Consider the following 20,931-nt stretch of genomic DNA (forward strand, 5'->3'; position numbering starts at 1 on the left):
AAGCCATGCGGTAGTTCCAGGTACATCAGCGAGTGTTCCTTCAAATGGACACTCAAATCACCTGGCACAAACGCCAAAATGTCCCATGCAAGTGTGCCACAGATCATCTGTTCAACACATTGCTTCAATAGTGCGTTGTCTACACTGAATTGGGCACATTTGTCTTTCCTGATTGATGTTCGGTAAAAATTCACTACAAGATGTAGTCACAACAACACCGTGTATCGGCCTTTGGTGAACGCTTCGCCGGCCTGTAAATACTCGAATGTAGACCAGACGATCCAGTGACTGACATAACATCATCGATCTATGCAACCGGGATACGATGAGATGCATCAGCCCAGTTAAAGACAATGACCACTCGATCGAACAATTAACATAGACCATTGCTTGGAGGCCGAATGCATTCACATTTGATTGAGGAGAGAAGTAGATACACATCCATAACGTATTGACGATGACTTTCCCAGTTGCAGCGTTACATATCGCCATTCTCTGTGTTGCAGCTGAGTGAAGTCCAGGCTGACATGGAGGGTATATTCAGCAAGGGCAAGGTGTGCCTCAACAAGACTCGACCAGATGACTGTCTCGATCTGGAACCCGGTGAGCTCTTTCAAAGGGATATCTTTCCCATTAGATCAGCGAAAGTATAACCACATCTAGGTATCCTATTAACAGACTTGGATCTGTTGACGAATGTTTAGGTATCAGTTTTTGTTTGTCAGGAATCGCCCGGAAGTTTGCAAACTCACGTGACTATTACGAGTTGCAAGCCATCTGGAAGCAGTGGCGTGACGTCACAGGCAAGAAGATGAAAACGCTGTACACCCAGCTGGTGGATCTCAGCAACGAGGGCGTCCGAGAGCTTGGTAAATACTTCTGTATTAGTTATAGACTCCTTTCACTACAAGGAAATTTGAGGCCAGGAGCTGATACCAACCTTACTTCCACACTGCCTTGTTAGTATAAATGGATTTTAGGTCCCTCTGAGTATCAATCGTTTGTTGATTTCTTTAGTTATCCTAACACGATGCACCCATGTTATATTTTGGAAATCAATTGCTCGTTCAACTGATTACGATATTAGCTAACTATTCAATTTATGAAAGAAACATAGCTATATAAAATAATATCATATAGCATCCCATGTAAACACTTTTGAGAGTCAGCTCCATTAAATATATTTCTTTTAATTATAACAGTTGTCACTTATTTGGAAAAGGAGTAACAGTTCTTTAGTGATTGTCGTGATGATTTTCCAGCTCTAGGCGTGTTTTCAACCTCCCCGTGATATAACTAGAACAGTGTTCATTGCGGTCATTCATTCCGTATTTGCCAGGCTATAATGACACAGGGGAGTACTGGCGGTCGTCGTACGAGACCCCCACCTTCCAGCAGGACCTGGAGAAGCTCCTCGACCAGCTCAAACCGCTGTACCAGGGACTACACACATACGTCAGGAGGGAACTGAAGAAGATTTACGGCAAAGACAAATTCCCTGTCACAGGACACATACCGGCCCATCTATTAGGTAGGTTAGGGCATTTTTATGAGGGTGATTTGTCACTGAGACATTGGTTGAAGAATGGGTCGCGCAGCTAGCTTATCTGATTGTAATGGAAAATATTGCAAAATTCATCAAGTATCATTCATCTATTCTGGACAAAATAAGTTAGGGATATTGGTATTTTTATGATTGATATGTTATCAGTGTATCAATGAATAAATAGATCATTATTAATATTTTCAAAATTTACATATATCCCTAACTATTTTTGTCCAGTATATGTATCGAGGCTTCTTGAGTAAGTATCAACCGGATGATAAAATACTGGTGTCGTGGCAAACATATTATTGAAACTTATTAAAAGTTTTCTTATATCCTTTGTGTATTGCTCGATATCCTTATTTAGTTGATTGTATGTCAAAAAGATGAATCCTTTAGCATGTGACATTACCAGTATCATTCAGTTTGACATATGCATTACATGTATATGAATAAGCGTGCACAAGCGGCAGAAGTCTACATGACCAATACGTTTTCAGGCACTAGATCTACAGGTGTTTATATTACAGGTAACATCTGGGCCCAGGAGTGGGAGGATCTGTTCGACCTGCTGCAGCCCTTCAAACACAAGCAGAGTGTAGACATCACTCCTACCCTCAAGGCCAAGGTGAGGCGAGGATCTTGTAGGACTTAGTTTCACATTCAGAGTCACATCTTGTTGTATACTCAGTAAATGCCAGTTGATTGACGCTCGAATCCTATTCTGCCCAGCACCCCTATGCGTTTAGCGACTGACTGAATAGGTTGAGGTAGCTACAATGCAACTGGAGTGATTGTGTGTCCAACCTTACAACCACAGCTGTGTCTGGCTAGTACTCAGTTTTATGGACACATCAGTGAGTTCCGGTAACAAGTACTCTTCAAAGTGAAGATATTGAAGTTTCTTTACATTTTCACCATTTTGTATGTATTTGTAAAATAATTCTTGAGGACATGGTGCTACGATTGGCTCAGTCTTTGTGAGTTCCGCCTTTACGCATGAAAAGAAACCCATGGTCGTGGACTCATGTTCCAGATTCGTCCTGATTATTAGTTTGTCACCACCATACACCTGCTCCTCCTGAGTCAGGCTTGTCGTAAGAGGTGACTAAGGGGCTCGGGTGGTCAGACTCGCTGACTTGGTTGGCACATATCATAGTATCCTAATTGCGTAGATCGATATTCATGCTGTTGATCACTGGATTGTCTGGTCCAGACTCTATTAGTTACAGCCCGCCACCATGTAGCTTGAATATTGCTGAGTGCGGCGTTAAACAACAAACAACAACAAACAACCAGAGTTACAACTATGATTGTATAAACAACGGCCTTAAAACCAAACTCACCTTACAAATCACAATAAAATGTTCTCCAATCCAGAACTTCAAGACCATAGACATGTTCAAAACTGCTGAGGATTTCTACAAGTCTATTGGCCTCACCCCGATGCCGCAGACGTTCTGGGACAATTCCATGCTGGAGAAGCCGAAGGATGGGAGGGACGTGGTGTGCTACGCCTCCGCCTGGGACATGAGCAACACCAAGGACTTTAGGTGCTGCCTTGGTTTCCTATACAGAATCTGCATTTTATGAATAGATTTATGGATTTTGCAGGCTCGGTTGTAATTGGTTTGTAGAATCTGTGGTACAAAGATGAACAATTTTTACCAAGGTGAAGTATGTGTTCTAACATCGAGTTATTGCGAATGATTACTTTGATATGTTTGCAGTTTTTTGTCGTAAGAAGAGTATATGTTTAAAACGTTTTGTTATTTCACATTTGAGAGATAGATATAAACGGCGGATCTCTGAATCAAGTTACAGAGAAATATGGCCTCACATGAGTCAATTGCATTTTGTGCAGTTAATTGGGATACTGCTCTAAATGTTTGAGAGTTTAACGAGTGTAGTATCTGTACACTAGAATCAAAATGTGCACTGACATCACCATGGAGGACCTGATCACCATCCACCACGAGATGGGGCACATCGAGTACTATCTCCAGTATAGAGGCCAGCCGTGGATCTTCAGAGGGGGAGCCAATCATGGTAGAAACTTTCAGATTTCGTTCTTTAAATATCGTTGGTTAATTCTAAACGTAAAGTTTATTTGTGTTGTTTTGTGTATCAGAGAACAAATGTTAAATGTATTGACTAGGGGTGAAAACAAACGAGTTTCGCTTATAATGGCAGGATTCCACGAGGCTATCGGGGACACAATGGCTTTGTCTGCATCCACACCGAAGCACCTGAGACGAGTTGACCTGTTGGCTCCTGGACCTGAGGACGACGGTGAGTCCATGATGCATATAAGGTGGAGAAACACCTTCTAGCGTACACAGTACAGTGGCTATGCAGCTACACCCTGGAGATGCAAGATAACCCAAAACAAATTACGTTTGTCAGGCGATTGAATGAACTGGGTGGTTCTGAGAATTGGTAGACTGCATGACATCGAACCCAGACAATGTTCGTACCGCCAATAACTGGTTTTGTCTGGTCCAAACTGGATTATTTAGTGGCTGCAGTGATATAATAGGACTATCGATGAGTACGGTGTTAAAGAACAAAATATATGAATCTAAGCTGGACACAAGGCGATCTCCTGTAGCTTTGCGTCTGTGGCATCTCTACGGGTTAACATTGTTCCAGGGAATCGACAGTGTGACAAGCCACCAGTCCAACCACTCTGCAACCTGACCGCGTAATATTGACTGACGTACAGGATTTTATGGGCGCTGATATTGTTACAGAGAATATCTGATCTATGTAGATTAATTGATTGTTGTTTAACGCCGCACCAAGCAATGTTCCAGCTATTTTGCGTCGGTCTGTAAATAATCGAATCTGGACCAGATCAATAGCGTCAGCATCGATCTACGCAATTGGGATACGATGGCATGTGTCAACCAGGTCAGCGAGCCTGACCACCCGATCCCGTTAGTCGCCTCTAACATGGGTTACAGAAGATCAATTCTAACCCGGATCTTCATGGGTATGATCTATGTATAAGGGCATGAACTGTTCCGAGATCGGGGTTAGAGGTAACACATGATCATCCTACTGTAAACAATGAAACATCCTATTGTAAACAACTTGTAAACATTATATTGTTTTGCAGAGAGTGACTTAAACTTCTTGATGAAGACTGCCCTCGCCTTGTTCGGCTAGATTGAAATGGCGCCTGTGTTTAGCCGCCACCTGCCGTGGTCGGACTTGAGGTGAATACTGCTGACGTTGACCAATGGCGGTTTTAGCAATATTCCAGTATCACGGCGGGGATCTTCAGTGGGGATTCGACGCCACCGTGACAGAACGCTTTAACCTCTAGGCTACAACAAAGACTGACTGACTGACTGAGTTCGGTTTTACTTGCAATATTCCAGAATATCACGGCGGGGGATACCATACTTCACACTGACGTTGAAGAACGAGCCAACGCTTTAACACTAACACCACCGCCCCGCTGACGTTGAAGAAACACCATAAACCTTATATTTGTATAAGTCCAAGGCCTGATCATGCAATGTGTTTCATTATCACCTGATAAACCGATACGTTTCAGATGCAAGTACCAGGGGATAGCTCCACCCGTCGCCCGCTCGGAGGAGGACTTTGACCCCGGAGCCAAGTACCATGTTGCTGCAAATGTACCATACATAAGGTACAGTCACGTATCATACATAGTCATGTACCATATATCAGGTACTGTAATGTATCATGCAGAAATGTATCATGCGTTGGGTATACTGATGTACATCAGGTAAAATGAGTGAGTGAGTTTTGTTTTACGCCACACTCAGCAATTTTCCAGCTACATGGCGACAGTCTGTATATAATCGTGTCTGGTCCAGACAATCCAGTGATCAACAGCATGGGCATCGATCTACGCAATTGGAATACGATGACATGTGTCAATCAAGTCAGCGAGCCTGACCACGCGATCCTTTTTGTCGCCTCATACGACAAGCGCGGGTTACTGAAGATCAATTCTAACCCGAATCTTCACGGGTTACATCAGGTAGAAGGATGTATACACATGACTTTAATATTTCATACATCAGGTATACTCATGTACCGTACATCAATTATTATCACAAAGGTTACATAGGATGTCGTTATATTCCAGGTACTTCGTGAGTTTCGTCATCCAGTTCCAGTTCCACTTTAACATACGCTGGTGCACGGCCGCCAAACAGTCAGGACCGCTACATAGATGTGACATCTACCAGTCTAAAGACGCCGGGGACAAACTCAGGTGAAGGCACCATCTAACATATGCGTACATGCGTGCATATGTGTGTGTGAAAAAGTCCGTGTTGAGAGAGTGTGTTTTTGTGTGTTAATGAGAGAGAGAAAGGCAGTAAGACAGCACAAGTTAGACATTGTTGTATCTTATCAGATCCATGCTGTCAATTGGTTCTTCCAATCACTGTTGTATTTTATCAGATCCATGCTGTCAATGGGTTCTTCCAATCACTGTTGTATCTTATCAGATCCATGCTGTCAATGGGTTCTTCCAATCACTGTTGTATTTTATCAGATCCATGCTGTCAATGGGTTCTTCCAATCACTGTTGTATCTTATCAGATCCATGCTGTCAATGGGTTCTTCCAATCACTGTTGTATTTTATCAGATCCATTCTGTCAATGGGTTCTTCCAATCACTGTTGTATCTTATCAGATCCATGCTGTCAATAGGTTCTTCCAATCACTGGTTGTATCTTATCAGATCCATGCACAATGTTGTATTTTATCAGATCCATGCTGTCAATGGGTTCTTCCAATCACTGTTGTATCTTATCAGATCCATGCTGTCAATGGGTTCTTCCAATCACTGTTGTATTTTATCAGATCCATTCTGTCAATGGGTTCTTCCAATCACTGTTGTATTTTATCAGATCCATGCTGTCAATTGGTTCTTCCAATCACTGTTGTATTTTATCAGATCCATGCTGTCAATGGGTTCTTCCAATCACTGTTGTATTTTATCAGATCCATGCTGTCAATTGGTTCTTCCAATCACTGTTGTATTTTATCAGATCCATGCTCTCAATGGGGTCATCCAAACCCTGGCAAGAAGCGATGCAGGTGATGACGGGACAGCGGAAGATGGACGCTAGTGCCCTCATGGAGTACTTCCAGCCTCTCACAACCTGGCTGGAAGAGCAGAACGCCCTGTCGGCGACTGAGGACGACCCGGGCTGGACTGAGATATGTCCAGATCCTTCCGGCAAGATCACAGATGAGGAGTCTGCGAGACAGTTGATGCAGGAGTTCGACAAGGAGGCTATGGAGGTGTATTATAGGAGCTCAGAGGCCAGCTGGACTTACGACACAAACATCACTGACTACAACAGCCAGTTAGTGGTATGGTACACACATCACTTAATTATAGATGCAGTTCTAGATAGAACATCACTGACTAAAACAGCCAGTGAGTGGTATGGTACTCACATCACTTAATTATAGAGGCAGTTCTAGATAGAACATCACTGACTACAACAGCCAGTTAGTGGTACGGTACACACATCACTTAATTATACATATGTATTAGTCCCGTATGTATCTACATCTCTGTCATTGTATGTACATCTCTGTCAGTTCCGATTGTATGTACATCTCTGTCAGTTCCGATTGTATGTACAGTCTTCTTGTAAGTACATCTCTGTCAGTTCCGATTGTATGTACATCTCTGTCAGTTCCGATTGTATGTACATCTCTGTCAGTTCCGACTGTATGTACATCTCTGTCAGTTCTGACTGTATGTGCATCTCTGTCAGTTCCGATTGTATGTATATCTATAAGTTGGGATTGTATGTACAATTCGGACCGTTTGGACATCTTTTCAGTTCCGACTATTAGAACCGTTATGATCTTCAATAATCCATGCTTCTGGTATCTGGTGGCCAGACTGTCATGCATGACATCGCATTTCAACTGTGCAAATCGATGGTGTGATGCCTATCACTGGATTGTCTGGTTCAGACTTATTTTACACTGACCACCGTCATACAGCTTGAGAATTGGCGTTACATTCTCTATCAGTTCTAGTTGTATATGCCAGGCTGTGTCCGACGTTGTGTGTCTGACTGCAGGTGAACGAGAGCCTGAAGGGGACAGAGTTCTCCAAGAAGATAACGAGGGGGGTGAAGATGTACGACTGGGAACACTTCCAGGACGAGGCGCTGAGGAGAGAGTTCAACCTGAGCTCTGTGAGCGGCACCAGCGCGCTGTCCGACCCAGAGAAGATCAAGAGGGTTAGTGCATTCTCACTCGTATAGCGTATAGTTCACTCGGGCGTTATAACTCTTTATTAAACATAAATAACCAACTGTTCGCAAAACCTTTTTCTTAAAGCTACAACCACGGCAGTATCGGTCCCAAGTTAACTATGTTTGACGTAAACGCCTAAATACTTCTACCGTGTAGTGATTCTCAGTCTTGCAGGTTTCGTGTGGTCGTGCTGCGATTGCGTGCATCGTTGCTCATGCTGTCACCCTCTGGTTTCCTTGCCCACACGTGAGCAACTTGAATGTGGCTGGCCGTTTCGTTTACTATTTTCACCCATTCCTTCAGTTAGGCATACGTCAAGGGGGTAACTGTTCTATGTTTAAGCTGAGCGAGGTCGAGGCTCAGATGGAGGGACTGTACAGCAGGGCCCAGGTGAAGGTCAAGGGCGTGATGTCACACCTTGAGCCAGGTACGTTCACTGGGCTAACACTGCGAAACATTTTGCTATGTATATACGTTGAGAGTACATGTTAAGCCCTACTAAGTCATAGTTCGTGATTTCCGCGGCTTTTTGTCATATTTTCCCACACAGTAGAACATTAGGAAATACAGCATAGAGGAACATTCATCAGTTATACAGCATAGAAGATCTGTACCATTTCACCCTTATATGTTCATCCTTAAAGAACATTCGAAAGCAATACATACCAAATAAATATTTAATTTGACCTTCAGTACAACAATATATTCTCATTATGGCAACCAAATACTATCAAGATTTATAATATGTTATGTTATATTTCAAATATGCCTTCAAGAGCAGAAACGGATTGAAATTAAATGTGAATCGTTTGATCCTATCCGGTACACTACATGCATAGGGGCCTATGACCTTTCATACAATAAACGTTTGAATTTGAATACACGATCCAGAAATTGGTATTTAGTAGGGGTGGGTATTGCAGAGAATTTTCACATTGCGATATATTGCGATGCGAAAGCTTATATTGCGATATGTATTGCAATATATTGCAAGAAGGGTTTTAACAATAAACTACTAATGATCAAGTGAACGTTTTATTTATAAATCAAAAATACAACAAAATCACTATGCTTCATTAAGCTTTAATAAAAACTTTAATCATGACAAAATAAGAATATAGATAATATTTAAATGTAATCTTCACCACGATCATTCCCACCACCATTACCACAATTGCCACAATCATCAAGATTTCCGAGTGTTACGAGGTTTTCCGAATACAAGTCAAAATACCGGTTTTCTATCAGCGTATCGCAATACGTATCGTTTTCATGTCTGAACCGGTTAATACCGGTAAACCGGTTATATTGCGCAGCCCTAGTATTTAGACATTCTAAGGTTATGATAATAATACACATACCTTCCCCGACATGTTAGGTTCAAGCACCCTTGGATGTTAACACAATGGTTACACATGACATGCCTATAAAGGACCATAGTATCAACTGGTCCAGGTACCCTTGGATGTTAACACCATGGTTACACATGACATGCCTGTAAAGGACCATAGTATCAACTAGGTCCAGGCACCCTTGGATGTTAACACCATGGTTACACATTACATGTCTATAAAGGACCATAGTATCAACTAGGTCCAGGTACCCTTGGATGTTAACACCATGGTTACACATTACATGTCTATAAAGGACCATAGTATCAACTAGGTCCAGGTACCCTTGGATGTTAACACCATGGTTACACATGAAATGCCTATAAAGGACCATAGTATCAACTAGGTCCAGGCACCTTTTGATGTTAACACCATGGTTACACATGACATGCCTATAAAGGACCATAGTATCAACTAGGTCCAGGTACCCTTGGATGTTAACACCATTGTTACACATCACATGCCTATAAAGGACCATAGTATCAACTAGGTCCAGGTACCCTTGGATGTTAACACCATTGTTACACATTACATGCCTATAAAGGACCATAGTATCAACAGCACTTACCTACAGAAAGTTGTAAAACCAAGATTGTATCATTATGGCTGTTTCTGTACGTCAGAAATAACCCAGATATTTGCCAAGTCGCGAGATTACAACTTCCTGACCGACGTGTGGAAGGGATGGAGAGATGCGACGGGTCCCAAGATCAAGCCTCTCTACGAAGAGTTCGTCCAACTAAGCAACGAGGGAGTCCGGGCTGACGGTAACTCTCTATGTGTCTTAAACTAAACCTTAACATGATGCGACGAAATATTGCAACTTATAGTCTTTCTAATTATGTTATTATACAGCGTTATTTTCACACAAAATTGTCGTAGTGGTGAAGTAGTCTGTAGCAGATGATGAAGTAGGAGTGTGCAGGCAGTTAAATTTTCTGAATATAAAACTCTTACAATATTAAGAACGTGTTTCTGAATCTAAGATTGGTTACAGAATATACCGCGTTTTCTCAGTATAAACGGGGAATGCAGACCTAACCTGCCCAGTGCGTTTGTCTTATGAGCAATGGTTGAATGTGCATTATTGGTGCCAGGTTTCAGCGACACGGGACAGTACTGGCGGTCCGGGTATGAGACTCCGGGCTTTGAGGACGACATGGAGGCTCTCCTGGAACAGCTGAAGCCTCTCTACCAGCAGCTCCACGCCTATGTCAGGACGAAACTCATCGACACCTACGGCGAGGAGAAGTTCCCGAACAGTGGCCACATCCCAGCACATCTCTTTGGTATGTTTGAAAGTCTGCAGGTTCTACATACAGTCTACAAACTGTATGTTGATTTTACATCTTACTGCGCGCTCTCGCTCAAGCATTTGAACACAATACAATTTTGAGCTCGACGTTTGACCCCATTTTACCACACGCTTTTATGTTTCACAAGGCAACATGTGGGCTCAGCAATGGAATAACATTTACGATATCCTCCAGCCCTTCAAGGGAAAGGCTGCTATAGATGTCTCACCAGAAATGAAAGCTCAGGTACGATCTCGACAATTGCCGCGATGACAAAATGTGTTTCACATACCTTGACGTAACTGTAATGTTGTGCTTGAAGATACGACGTAGGCACAAATGATCGCTAGACGCAATACTACATCCTCTCGTGTCACGAACGTATCACATATATATTACACATATTTCCAGTCGGTACAAATGATCCGTAATTCAGACTTGCCAGCAGTTTTTTGTATATTACCCTTAATATGTATCGGAAAAAAGAGTGGGTTCCCGACCCCGAGAGGAAAAGCTCAGTTTCAGTAAGTTTTAATGAACGTCGTCACATGAAAAACATACTTGACATCATCAAACAGTTCGGTCTCATACCATTTGAAACATACTCATCGCCATGTGTTGTGTACGTTCCCAGAACTTCACCGTGCTGCAGATGTTCGAAACAGCTGAAAGCTTCTACAAGTCGCTTGGCCTTTTCTCAATGCCCCAGACATTTTGGAACAAGTCCATGATGAGCAGGCCGCAAGATGGCCGCAGCGTTGTCTGCCATGCTTCAGCCTGGGACTTCCTCAACAAGAAAGACTTCAGGTAGTGGCATCGATTGGGTATCAATGTATATCTGGTCTGACAGCCTAATGTGTGAGCTGTGTCGACTGGATATCAATGGACATCTGGTCTGACAGCCTAATGTGTGAGCTGTGTCGACTGGGTATCAATGGACATCTGGTCTGACAGCCTAATGTGTGAGCTGTGTCGACTGGGTATCAATGGACATCTGGTATGACAGCCTAATGTGTGAGCTGTGTCGACTGTGTACCAATGTACATCTGGTCTGACAGCCTAATGTGTGAGTTGTGTCGACTGTGTATCAATGTATATCTGGTCTGACAGCCTAATGTGTGAGCTGTGTCGACTGGGTATCAATGGACATCTGGTCTGACAGCCTAATGTGTGAGCTGTGTCGACTGGGTATCAATAGACATCTCGTCTGACAGCCTAATGTGTGAGCTGTGTCGACTGTGTATCAATGTATGTCTGGTCTGACAGCCTAATGTGAGCTGAGCTGGGTATCAATGTCGATCTGGTCTGACAGCCTCAATGGGTATCAATCATCTGGTCTGACAGCCTAATGGGTGAGCTTTGTCGACTGGGTATCAATGACATATCGTGGTCTGACAGTGTCGACTAATGTATGTCTGACAGCCTAATGTGTCGTGTCGACTGGGTATCAATGTATATCTGGTCTGACAGCCTAATGTGTGAGCTGTGTCGACTGGGTATCAATGGACATCTGGTCTGACAGCCTAATGTGTGAGCTGTGTCGACTGGATATCAATGAGACATCTGGTATGACAGCCTAATGTGTGAGCTGTGTCGACTGGGTATCAATGGACATCTGGTCTGCGAGCCTGATTTGTGAACAGTGTCCATGAGTCATATGGACATTTGACCCGAGGGAGCGGGAACGATCGGTAAATTGTTATATAATACAATGTGGTTGCGTTTCAACCCTTACAACTAAAACTCACTTGATTAGACTTCTGAAAAATCAACTCTCAAGATAACAATTACTTGGTATAATATAGCTCACCAGATGCTTTTGTTGTGCTGGTTTCAGAATCAAGATGTGTACAGATATCAACATGGAAGACCTGATCACCATCCACCACGAGATGGGGCACATCCAGTACTATCTCCAGTACAAGAACCAGCCTATTGCCTTCAAAGGGGGAGCTAACCCAGGTATTATTCCTCCTGATCTCCTGTCAGACCGTCAACGCGTTTGTTGCCCTAGGTAGCCCCCACTTTGATATTGTGGAATGTTGATAAAGTGATATACACCCACCTCACTCTGTCACTGTCTCTTCATGCCTGCCATTTTGATGATATATTTTGCTTAGGTTTTTCTTTCAACCAATATTTTCTGGAAAGGTTATATTTTAGATTCCATTCTTAAATACTATTTGTCCACTTCTTTGATGAGTGAATTAGTTATGCTTTACGCCGCTTTTAGCAATATTCCAGCAATACCACGGCGGGCGACACCAGAAATGGGCTTAATACATTATGCCAATATGGGGAATCGAACCCGGGTCTTCGGCGGGACGAGCGAACGTTCTAACCACTAGGCTACCCCACCGCCCCTCTTTGATGATGACGATGATGATGATGATGATGATGATGATGATGAAGGAAGGTATAAATCCATATGTGCTGTGCCTCTGACCTAACTGGATGATGTGTTGCAGGTTTCCACGAGGCAATCGGTGACACCATGGCTCTGTCTGTGTCCACACCTAAACACCTCCGCAAGATAGGCTTGCTGAACAATCTGAAAGACGACAATGGTTAGGGATAAGTCCTTATGGTATATGTACAAGTAATTATATAAAGTGGTTAGGGATAAGTCCTTATGGTATATGTACAAGTAATAATATAAAATGGTTAGGGATAAGTCCTTATGGTATATGTACAAGTAATAATATAAAGTGGTTAGGGATAAGTCCTTATGGTATATGTACAAGTGATAATATAAAGTGGTTAGGGATAAGTCCTTATGGTATATGTACAAGTAATAATATAAAGTGGTTAGGATAAGTCCTTATGGTATATGTACAAGTAATAATATAAAGTGGTTAGGGATAAGTCCTTATGGTATATGTACAAGTAATAATATAAAATGGTTAGGGATAAGTCCTTATGGTATATGTACAAGTAATAATATAAAGTGGTTAGGGATAAGTCCTTATGGTATATGTACAAGTGATAATATAAAGTGGTTAGGGATAAGTCCTTATGGTATATGTACAAGTAATAATATAAAGTGGTTAGGGATAAGTCCTTATGGTATAGGTACAAGTAATAATATAAAGTGGTTAGGGATAAGTCCTTATGGTATATGTACAAGTAATAATATAAAGTGGTTAGGGATAAGTCCTTATGGTATATGTACAATACCTTATGGTATATGTACAAGTAATAATATAAAATGGTTAGGAAAAGTCCTTATGGTATATGTACAAGTAATAATATAAAATGGTTAGGGATAAGTCCTTATGGTATATGTACAAGTAATAATATAAAGTGGTTAGGGATAAGTCCTTATGGTATATGTACAAGTAATAATATAAAATAAAGCGACTAGGAAAGGATGTTAGACTTGCAAGGGTCAATTATTTTTAAAATCCCATTTAAATGTTTTATTTTACGTTGATCGTACAACCATTGAGCAAATGTTATATAACGCTTCTGAAATCTTTGTTGAAAGTGCAGGTTCGATTGTACCTCAAATGGTTGAAAAGTAGATACCACGGGCTGGAGATGCATGATTATTGCTAAAAAATGAAAACTGACTCTTGGAAAGTTGAAGTCATTCCTATTGTCATACAAAGTGGTTGAAAAGAATTTTTCACTCTCTTGATACCACGTGTTCGGAAAGTTCAGCGTATCCTTCCCAACCGCCTCAAACACATGCAAGGGCATGTAATTTATTCACCTAAATAACCAACGCGCTGAAGGTTAGAATCTATGCTATAAACGTGTTAATTTTGTTCATCTGCAGAAACCGACATTAATTTCCTGATGAAAATGGCCTTAGAGAAGATCGCTTTTCTACCATTTGGCTATCTGATTGACCAGTGGCGTTGGAGTGTGTTCAGCGGGGACACGCCCCCTGAGGAGTATAACCGGAAGTGGTGGGATTTAAGGTGATTAGGGGAAGGTGTAGCAGCCAACCTTACGCTTAGCCTTTGGTGCCTGTCGGCTATCAGTCGTCCGAGGGACGTACTGTTATATTTAGTACTTCTGTATTGCGCTAGTATAGCTTGTAATTCTCTGTGTTTAATGTGGGGAGGACTGTGGTGAAGAAAACTTACGCATAGTGTATTCCAAAACGAAAACGGCAGTTGTGAAGGACACAAGTTTTTTCTGTTCTTTAAAAAATATGTTTTATTTATGAAGTAGTGTAGGCCATAAACACATTTGTTTTATGGTGTTTACGGAGGGACAGAACTTTAGTGTACACAGTACAAATTTCCACAAATTGCAACTGTAATGCTTTAGAAGTAAGAGGAACCTTATATCAGCTGAAGCCATCAAAATATTAAACTTTTATACTGAAGAGTATACGAAAGATTTATGTAGAACATATTTACATCTTAACTGGTGATAGCGACTACAAAATAATTTTAAGTCACTTATTGACCAACATTAAACAGACTCGTTGAACATCCAAACTTATATTCCTTGTATAAGATAAATACAGGGCTATATATTTCTCTTATAGAGCTTATATACAATTCGTGCACGCGAAGAGATCACAAACAGTTAAGTAACAACAAATATATTCCACAGATGCAAGCATCAAGGTCTGACGCCACCCATTCACCGAGGCGAAAGCGACTTTGACCCCGGCGCTAAGTACCACGTGCCGGCCAACACACCGTACATCAGGTAACTCCAAGTGACGGTACTGGAAAAGTATAATTTAGGCCAGACCATGTCGCTTTTGTTAAAAGCAAATCATTTGTATAACCGAATTAATGTGATTGATCAGGTTCAGGAATAACATGGCAGACCAAGTGCCCGTTTGCATCCCAAATACCAAGTTGTCCAACTCCGCATTATTTTTAAGTGCTTTAGGGGCGGTTGGGTAGCCTAGTGGTTAAGGCGTTTCGCTTCGATTTTCCACATGGACACAAAGTGTGAAGTCTCTTTCTGGCGTCCCCCGCCGTGATATTGCTAGAATGTTGCCAAAAGCTGCGTAAAACGTAACTCACTCACTCTAAGTGCTTTAGGTTTAAATTTGGTACCTCACAAATTATTGATTGACATTGGGCGAGTACTTGCTGCCAGGAACACAGCCCTTCTGACAAACCGGGGAATGTTGAAGGTCTGTGAAGAAGTCTACCTGTCAATGTGCGTGATGGGGTCAAGTGTCCTGAGCTGATTAGCCCGTCTGTATCGTCTGTATCGGGATCACCGGAATCCTCTTTGCTGCATATATGTATTTCAATCTGCAAATTGATGATAGATCGGTCCTCCTGAACTTTCTGTAGGTACTTCGTGAGCTTCATCATCCAGTTCCAGTTCCACAAGGCTCTGTGCCAGGCAGCCAACCAGACGGGCCCTCTGCACAAGTGCGACATTTACCAGTCCAAGGCTGCCGGGTCGAGACTTAGGTAGCATATTTACGCTTAAAATTACGAACGCTTTATCTATTAGCTCAGCCTAATCTCGCTGGACTTGAAAGAGGCACTGAGCGAAAATAGAAAATTAAACAAGGTTGTATCACACTGAATAACTCATACGTTTTCTTATTACTTATTCCCAGTAAATTGTTCATAAATTGTAATTGCTAGTTTTCCTCTACTCCAAATGGAATCTACTTCGCCAGATTATGGAGATGGAATAGGTGGTTGAGGAGAAATACCTAGTATATAAGTATTGACCATTGATGTAATTATTACCTGAATATAACAATGCGAAGACATTGCATTGAGGCACAGTTTAGCGGGATGGTGAAACGTTGTCTCAGCGGCTATGATATTCCTCCAGCAACATGTTGAAGATGGGTCAGTCCAAGCCATGGCCAGACGCAATGGAGGCTATCACTGGGCAGCGGAAGATGGATGTGGGTCCCCTGGTGGAGTACTTTAAGCCGCTGCTGGATTGGCTGGAGGAGCAAAACTCTGGCAAATCTCTTGGCTGGGACGAAACCTGTCCGCCCGGTATGGCTGGAAAGATCATGGATGAGGATGTGGCCAAGGATTGGCTGAAGGAGTACAACCAGCGGTCATCAGAGGTGTACTATGAGGCCACAGAGGCCGAATACACGTACAACACCAATATCACTGAATACACCATACAGGCATCGGTAAGTTACATGTCGCCTGTCGCTTTGGTGTGCATTTCTGACTCAGATTCTAAGTGATTATGATCCCTGGCATAAAACACCTTGTCAGTGCTCATTATGATCCCTATTATAAAGCAACATACCAGTGCTCATCATGATCCTTTGCATGAAGCATATCGCAAGTGTTCACTATGATCCTTGGTATAAAGCAGCATACCAGTGCTCAGTATGGTCCCTGGTATAAAGCACCTTGCCAGTGCTCTTTATGATCCCTGGTAAAAAGCACCTTGCCAGTGCTCTTTATGATCACAGGTAAAAGGCACTTTGCCAGTGATTTTTATGAACCCTGGTAAAAAGCACCTTGTCAGTCTGAGTGCTCTTTATGATCCCTGCTATAACATTCCTTGTCAGTTCTCATTATGATCCCTCGTATAAATCAGCATACCAGTGCTCATTATGATCCCTGGTATAAAGCAGCAAACCAGTGCTCATTATGATCCCTGGTATAAAGCAGCAAACCAGTGCTCATTATGGTCCTTGGTATAAAGCAGCAAACCAGTGCTCATTGCCCATTATGGTCAGTGCTCATTATGGTCCTTGGTATAAAGCAGCAAACCAGTGCTCATTGTGATTATGGTCCTTGGTATAAAGCAGCAAACCAGTGCTCATTATGGTCCTTGGTATAAAGCAGCAAACCAGTGCTCATTATGGTCCTTGGTATAAAGCAGCAAACCAGTGCTCATTGGTTTTAACGCTGTTATAAACTACTCTTTAAATATGAATACAAAATGCCATTTAGAAAGTGGTCCCTGGTGTAACATATGTTATATTTGGGGATTACGCTTTGTTAGTTAAGTACAGATTTTAGTACTTTTTTAGTTCGGTTGAGGGATCTCATCGGAAATTCGGTTGACCCACACCCTCAGAGTCAGGCCCTAATCGCCAGCACAGAAGGTCAGATGCCAAAACCGCTCAGCCACCTCGGCTTCCACCCAGCTTAAAGTGTAATCCCAAATATAGCATGTGTTATATATAAATAATATAACTAAATATTTCAAACTGACATGAACCATTAAACTGACACGCCATAACATGTCTGATATACTTTTCCCCATCGGCATAACATCCATCTCATTTGTCACACACTCATGAGGACAGATTTGCTTGTAACAATATCAGGAGGAATATTAACATTTAGAATTATTTCCAGTTTCAGGAATGTGAGCAGTAACGAAAACTACATATCACATGATATGTCTTGTACCTAAGAAGCATGATCGTTGGTCCTAAATTACCACATAGCCAGGGGATCACAGTCGCTGCTGACATTATGTCTTTCGTATATGCCTCATAGCACCTATATCACCAGCTCCCATGATGTGTTCCCAGGTCGACGCCAATCTGAAACTGGCCCGGTTTGACAAGGAGTCGGCAGCTAAAGCAGCAGAGTTTGAACCCAACGTCTTCCCCGACAAGCTCCTCCAGAGAGAGTTCAAACGTATCAAAGACATCGGAACCAGCGCTCTCAAGAATGAGACAAAACTTGCGAGGGTAATTCTTGACACGCACTTGTTATGTAACACTCGGACTACAGCTTATGATTTCATATTAGACACAGTAGTCACCTGATTAGGGATCACGCAGTAAAGACCCGTGAAGGTCCAGGTTAGAATATTGGCATTCAGTAACCCATGCTTGTAAGAGAAGGGGACTAACGGGATCGGGTGGTCAGGCTCGCTGACTTGGTTGACACATGTTATCGTATCCCAATTGCGCAGACCGATGCTCATCACTGGATTGTCTGGTCCAGACTCGATTATTTACAGACCGCCGCCAAATAGCTGGAATATTGCAGAGTGCGGCGTAAAACTAAACTCACTAACTCACTCACGCGGTAAAAGTATATGCTTAATACTTTAACCCTTTTAACGCAGAAGGGCCAGAAATGTATGTGTAGGGTTGTGCACTATCGGCAGTGTACACAAAGAGAGTGAATATCCTCCATTGTTCTCCTAGATGGAGAAGTTGCGGTCTGATATGCAAGGCATCTACAGCAAAGGCAGAGTGTGCTTGTCGTCAGGGCGATGCCTTGATTTGGAACCAGGTAGGTACTCATTTAAACCTGCAGATAGGACATGGAGCCAGGTAGGTACTCACCTGGACGACATCTGCAACATGGTGTATTGCTGTACATCATGTCAGTTAAACCTGCAGATAGGACATGGAGCCAGGTAGGTACTCACCTGGACGACGTCTGCAACAAGGTATATTGCTGTACACCGTGTCAGTTAAACCTGCAGATAGTTAGATATGTCCTTACAGCGCCGTGAAAGGACATGGAGCCAGGAATGTTTTCATCTTGGCGATGTCTGAACTTGGATATAAGTAGGTGTTAATGTACACTGTTGTGGTTGAATCTATAGTCTCTTTACAACAAAAGTGTATTGCCAAAGAACCGGGTAGGTGTATCTCTCTACTTCGTCAAAATGGAAAGTGTAGGGTGTTGCTCTGCAGAGCGCAATTGGACTTGATGTCTCTACAATGTGGAGACTGCAAGAAGCCGTCACGCGTGTCTCTTTACAAGGCCATGCAGGGACTTCAGGCCGACATGTATCTATTATAAAATAGTGTGCCCTTACTTTGAGAAGTCCGAAAATCAAACACATTAATGCAACGTGAATTTCGTGTAAGCCATGTTGTGAGTTGTCACTCATGCTGTTGCTGCAGGTCTGACGAGACTGATGGCGACGTCGCGGAACTACAGCGAGTTACAGGAGGCGTGGAGGAAGTGGAGGGACGTCACAGGGAAGACCATGAAGACAAAGTACCAAGAGTTTGCGTCGCTAAGCAACGAGGGAGTCCAAGCATTGGGTAAGATGACAAAATATACAAAATGATGCTATTGCTTATAGGAAAAATATTATTTTGAATGTAGAACACATTAAACGAGTCTCAAAATGTGAAATCGTCTTGACCTGTGTCTATTTTTTTTGCAATATTACAAAATGTAATGTTTATCACAGCCCGAAGGTACGCTTTTCCCACATATTCACATATGAGTAACTGAAATTGTTGAGGGATTGATATTCCATATCCTGAGAGGATGCTGGCATTTCAACAAAAAATCCAATGTTACCTACACGGTTATCTGGTTTCCTAGGTTACGCCGACACCGGGGAGTACTGGAGATCCTGGTACGAGAGCGACACCTTCCAGGAGCGACTCCAGAAGCTCCTTACCAAACTAAAGCCTTTCTACCAACAACTGCACGGCTATGTCCGCCGGAAGTTAAAGGCGGTGTATGGAGCTGAACACTTCCCTTACAGTGGACATATCCCTGCTCACCTGTTAGGTCAGTGTTTGTGCAAATAGTAAAGCACGTAGATCGATACTTTTGTATGGCAGAATAAAGTTGTATACACGCCGGGGGAAGTTGGGTAAAAGTACGTTTTATACAAAGTGGACAGGGACGAATATAATGTGTCATTTGCACGGTTTGGGGCGGATGTTCCATATCGGTTCTAGATTCTATGATCTCTTTAAGTACACAGCAAAAAAAGTTAAGCACCCCTCAAATTAAAGCTGAATTAACGGTATATGTCGGAACAAAATTTCAGTCCTCATGATGGCAAATCAAAGAGTGGTATATTGGTGATAAAATAAGGTGTTACTTATTAGAAAATGTCTCTCACGAACGCAGCCACATGCACGTGAATCCCGCCACCCATGTGTTGCACACACCAAAGTTTCAAACAACCACAAGCATTGGGTATTTAAGGATCGGTATCGACTTCATTATCACTGTTTTTGCACTTCTGATTGACAATGGCACGAAGGAGAATTTCCGAGGCATTGAGATGGCAGATCATTGGACTTTATCGGGCAGGACTTTCTTACAAGGAAATTGCAAGAAGAACTCAATTCCACTACACCGTAATAAGCCGTCTGGTGAGGAAGCATGCGCAAACAAATGATGTAAAGGACCTCCCCCCGTTCTGGAAGACCAAAAGCTACCACGCCCCAGGAGGATAGAGCTCTGTTACGGCATGTGAGACGCCAGCCTTTAGGTTCAAGCACCCTTCTGAAACAGGCCTGGTTACCTCATCGCCGCTTGAGCAACCAGACTGTGAGAAACCGCCTCAAAGCTGCTGGATTAAGAGCCAGAAGGGTCATCAGGCGTCCACAGCTCACAAATCACCACAAGCGTCTGCGTAGGTTATGGTGTCAGCACAGGCAGAGGTGGAACTCTATTCCAGCGATCATGGAGGAGAAATACACTGGACCGACGTGAAAGTCGTTTCCTCCTGCATGTTGTGGATTGGAGAGCCCGCGTATGGAGGACTAGGAATA

The 20,931-nt window shown here is 42.6% G+C and overlaps 1 protein-coding gene across 1 annotated transcript in view; it reads left to right on the top strand.

The window, feature by feature from the left end:
* LOC124283353 overlaps positions 1-20,931 on the top strand; it is a 72,650-nt gene that overhangs the window by 20,852 nt on the left and 30,867 nt on the right. The window contains 28 exon segments of the mRNA XM_046719393.1: positions 507-603; positions 726-869; positions 1,340-1,531; positions 2,077-2,174; positions 2,927-3,099; positions 3,471-3,595; positions 3,740-3,838; positions 4,668-4,707; positions 4,741-4,767; positions 5,112-5,210; positions 5,676-5,804; positions 6,589-6,916; positions 7,645-7,806; positions 8,165-8,249; positions 9,837-9,980; positions 10,311-10,502; positions 10,657-10,754; positions 11,143-11,315; positions 12,346-12,470; positions 12,977-13,075; positions 14,290-14,434; positions 15,081-15,179; positions 15,785-15,907; positions 16,284-16,602; positions 17,971-18,132; positions 18,598-18,685; positions 19,309-19,452; positions 19,742-19,933. Coding sequence (XP_046575349.1) covers positions 507-603; positions 726-869; positions 1,340-1,531; positions 2,077-2,174; positions 2,927-3,099; positions 3,471-3,595; positions 3,740-3,838; positions 4,668-4,707; positions 4,741-4,767; positions 5,112-5,210; positions 5,676-5,804; positions 6,589-6,916; positions 7,645-7,806; positions 8,165-8,249; positions 9,837-9,980; positions 10,311-10,502; positions 10,657-10,754; positions 11,143-11,315; positions 12,346-12,470; positions 12,977-13,075; positions 14,290-14,434; positions 15,081-15,179; positions 15,785-15,907; positions 16,284-16,602; positions 17,971-18,132; positions 18,598-18,685; positions 19,309-19,452; positions 19,742-19,933 — 3,901 coding nt within the window.

Source organism: Haliotis rubra, unplaced genomic scaffold (genome assembly GCF_003918875.1).
Source record: "Haliotis rubra isolate DU_JTF1 unplaced genomic scaffold, ASM391887v1 Scf313, whole genome shotgun sequence".
Classification (NCBI taxonomy): Eukaryota; Metazoa; Mollusca; class Gastropoda; order Lepetellida; family Haliotidae; genus Haliotis; species Haliotis rubra.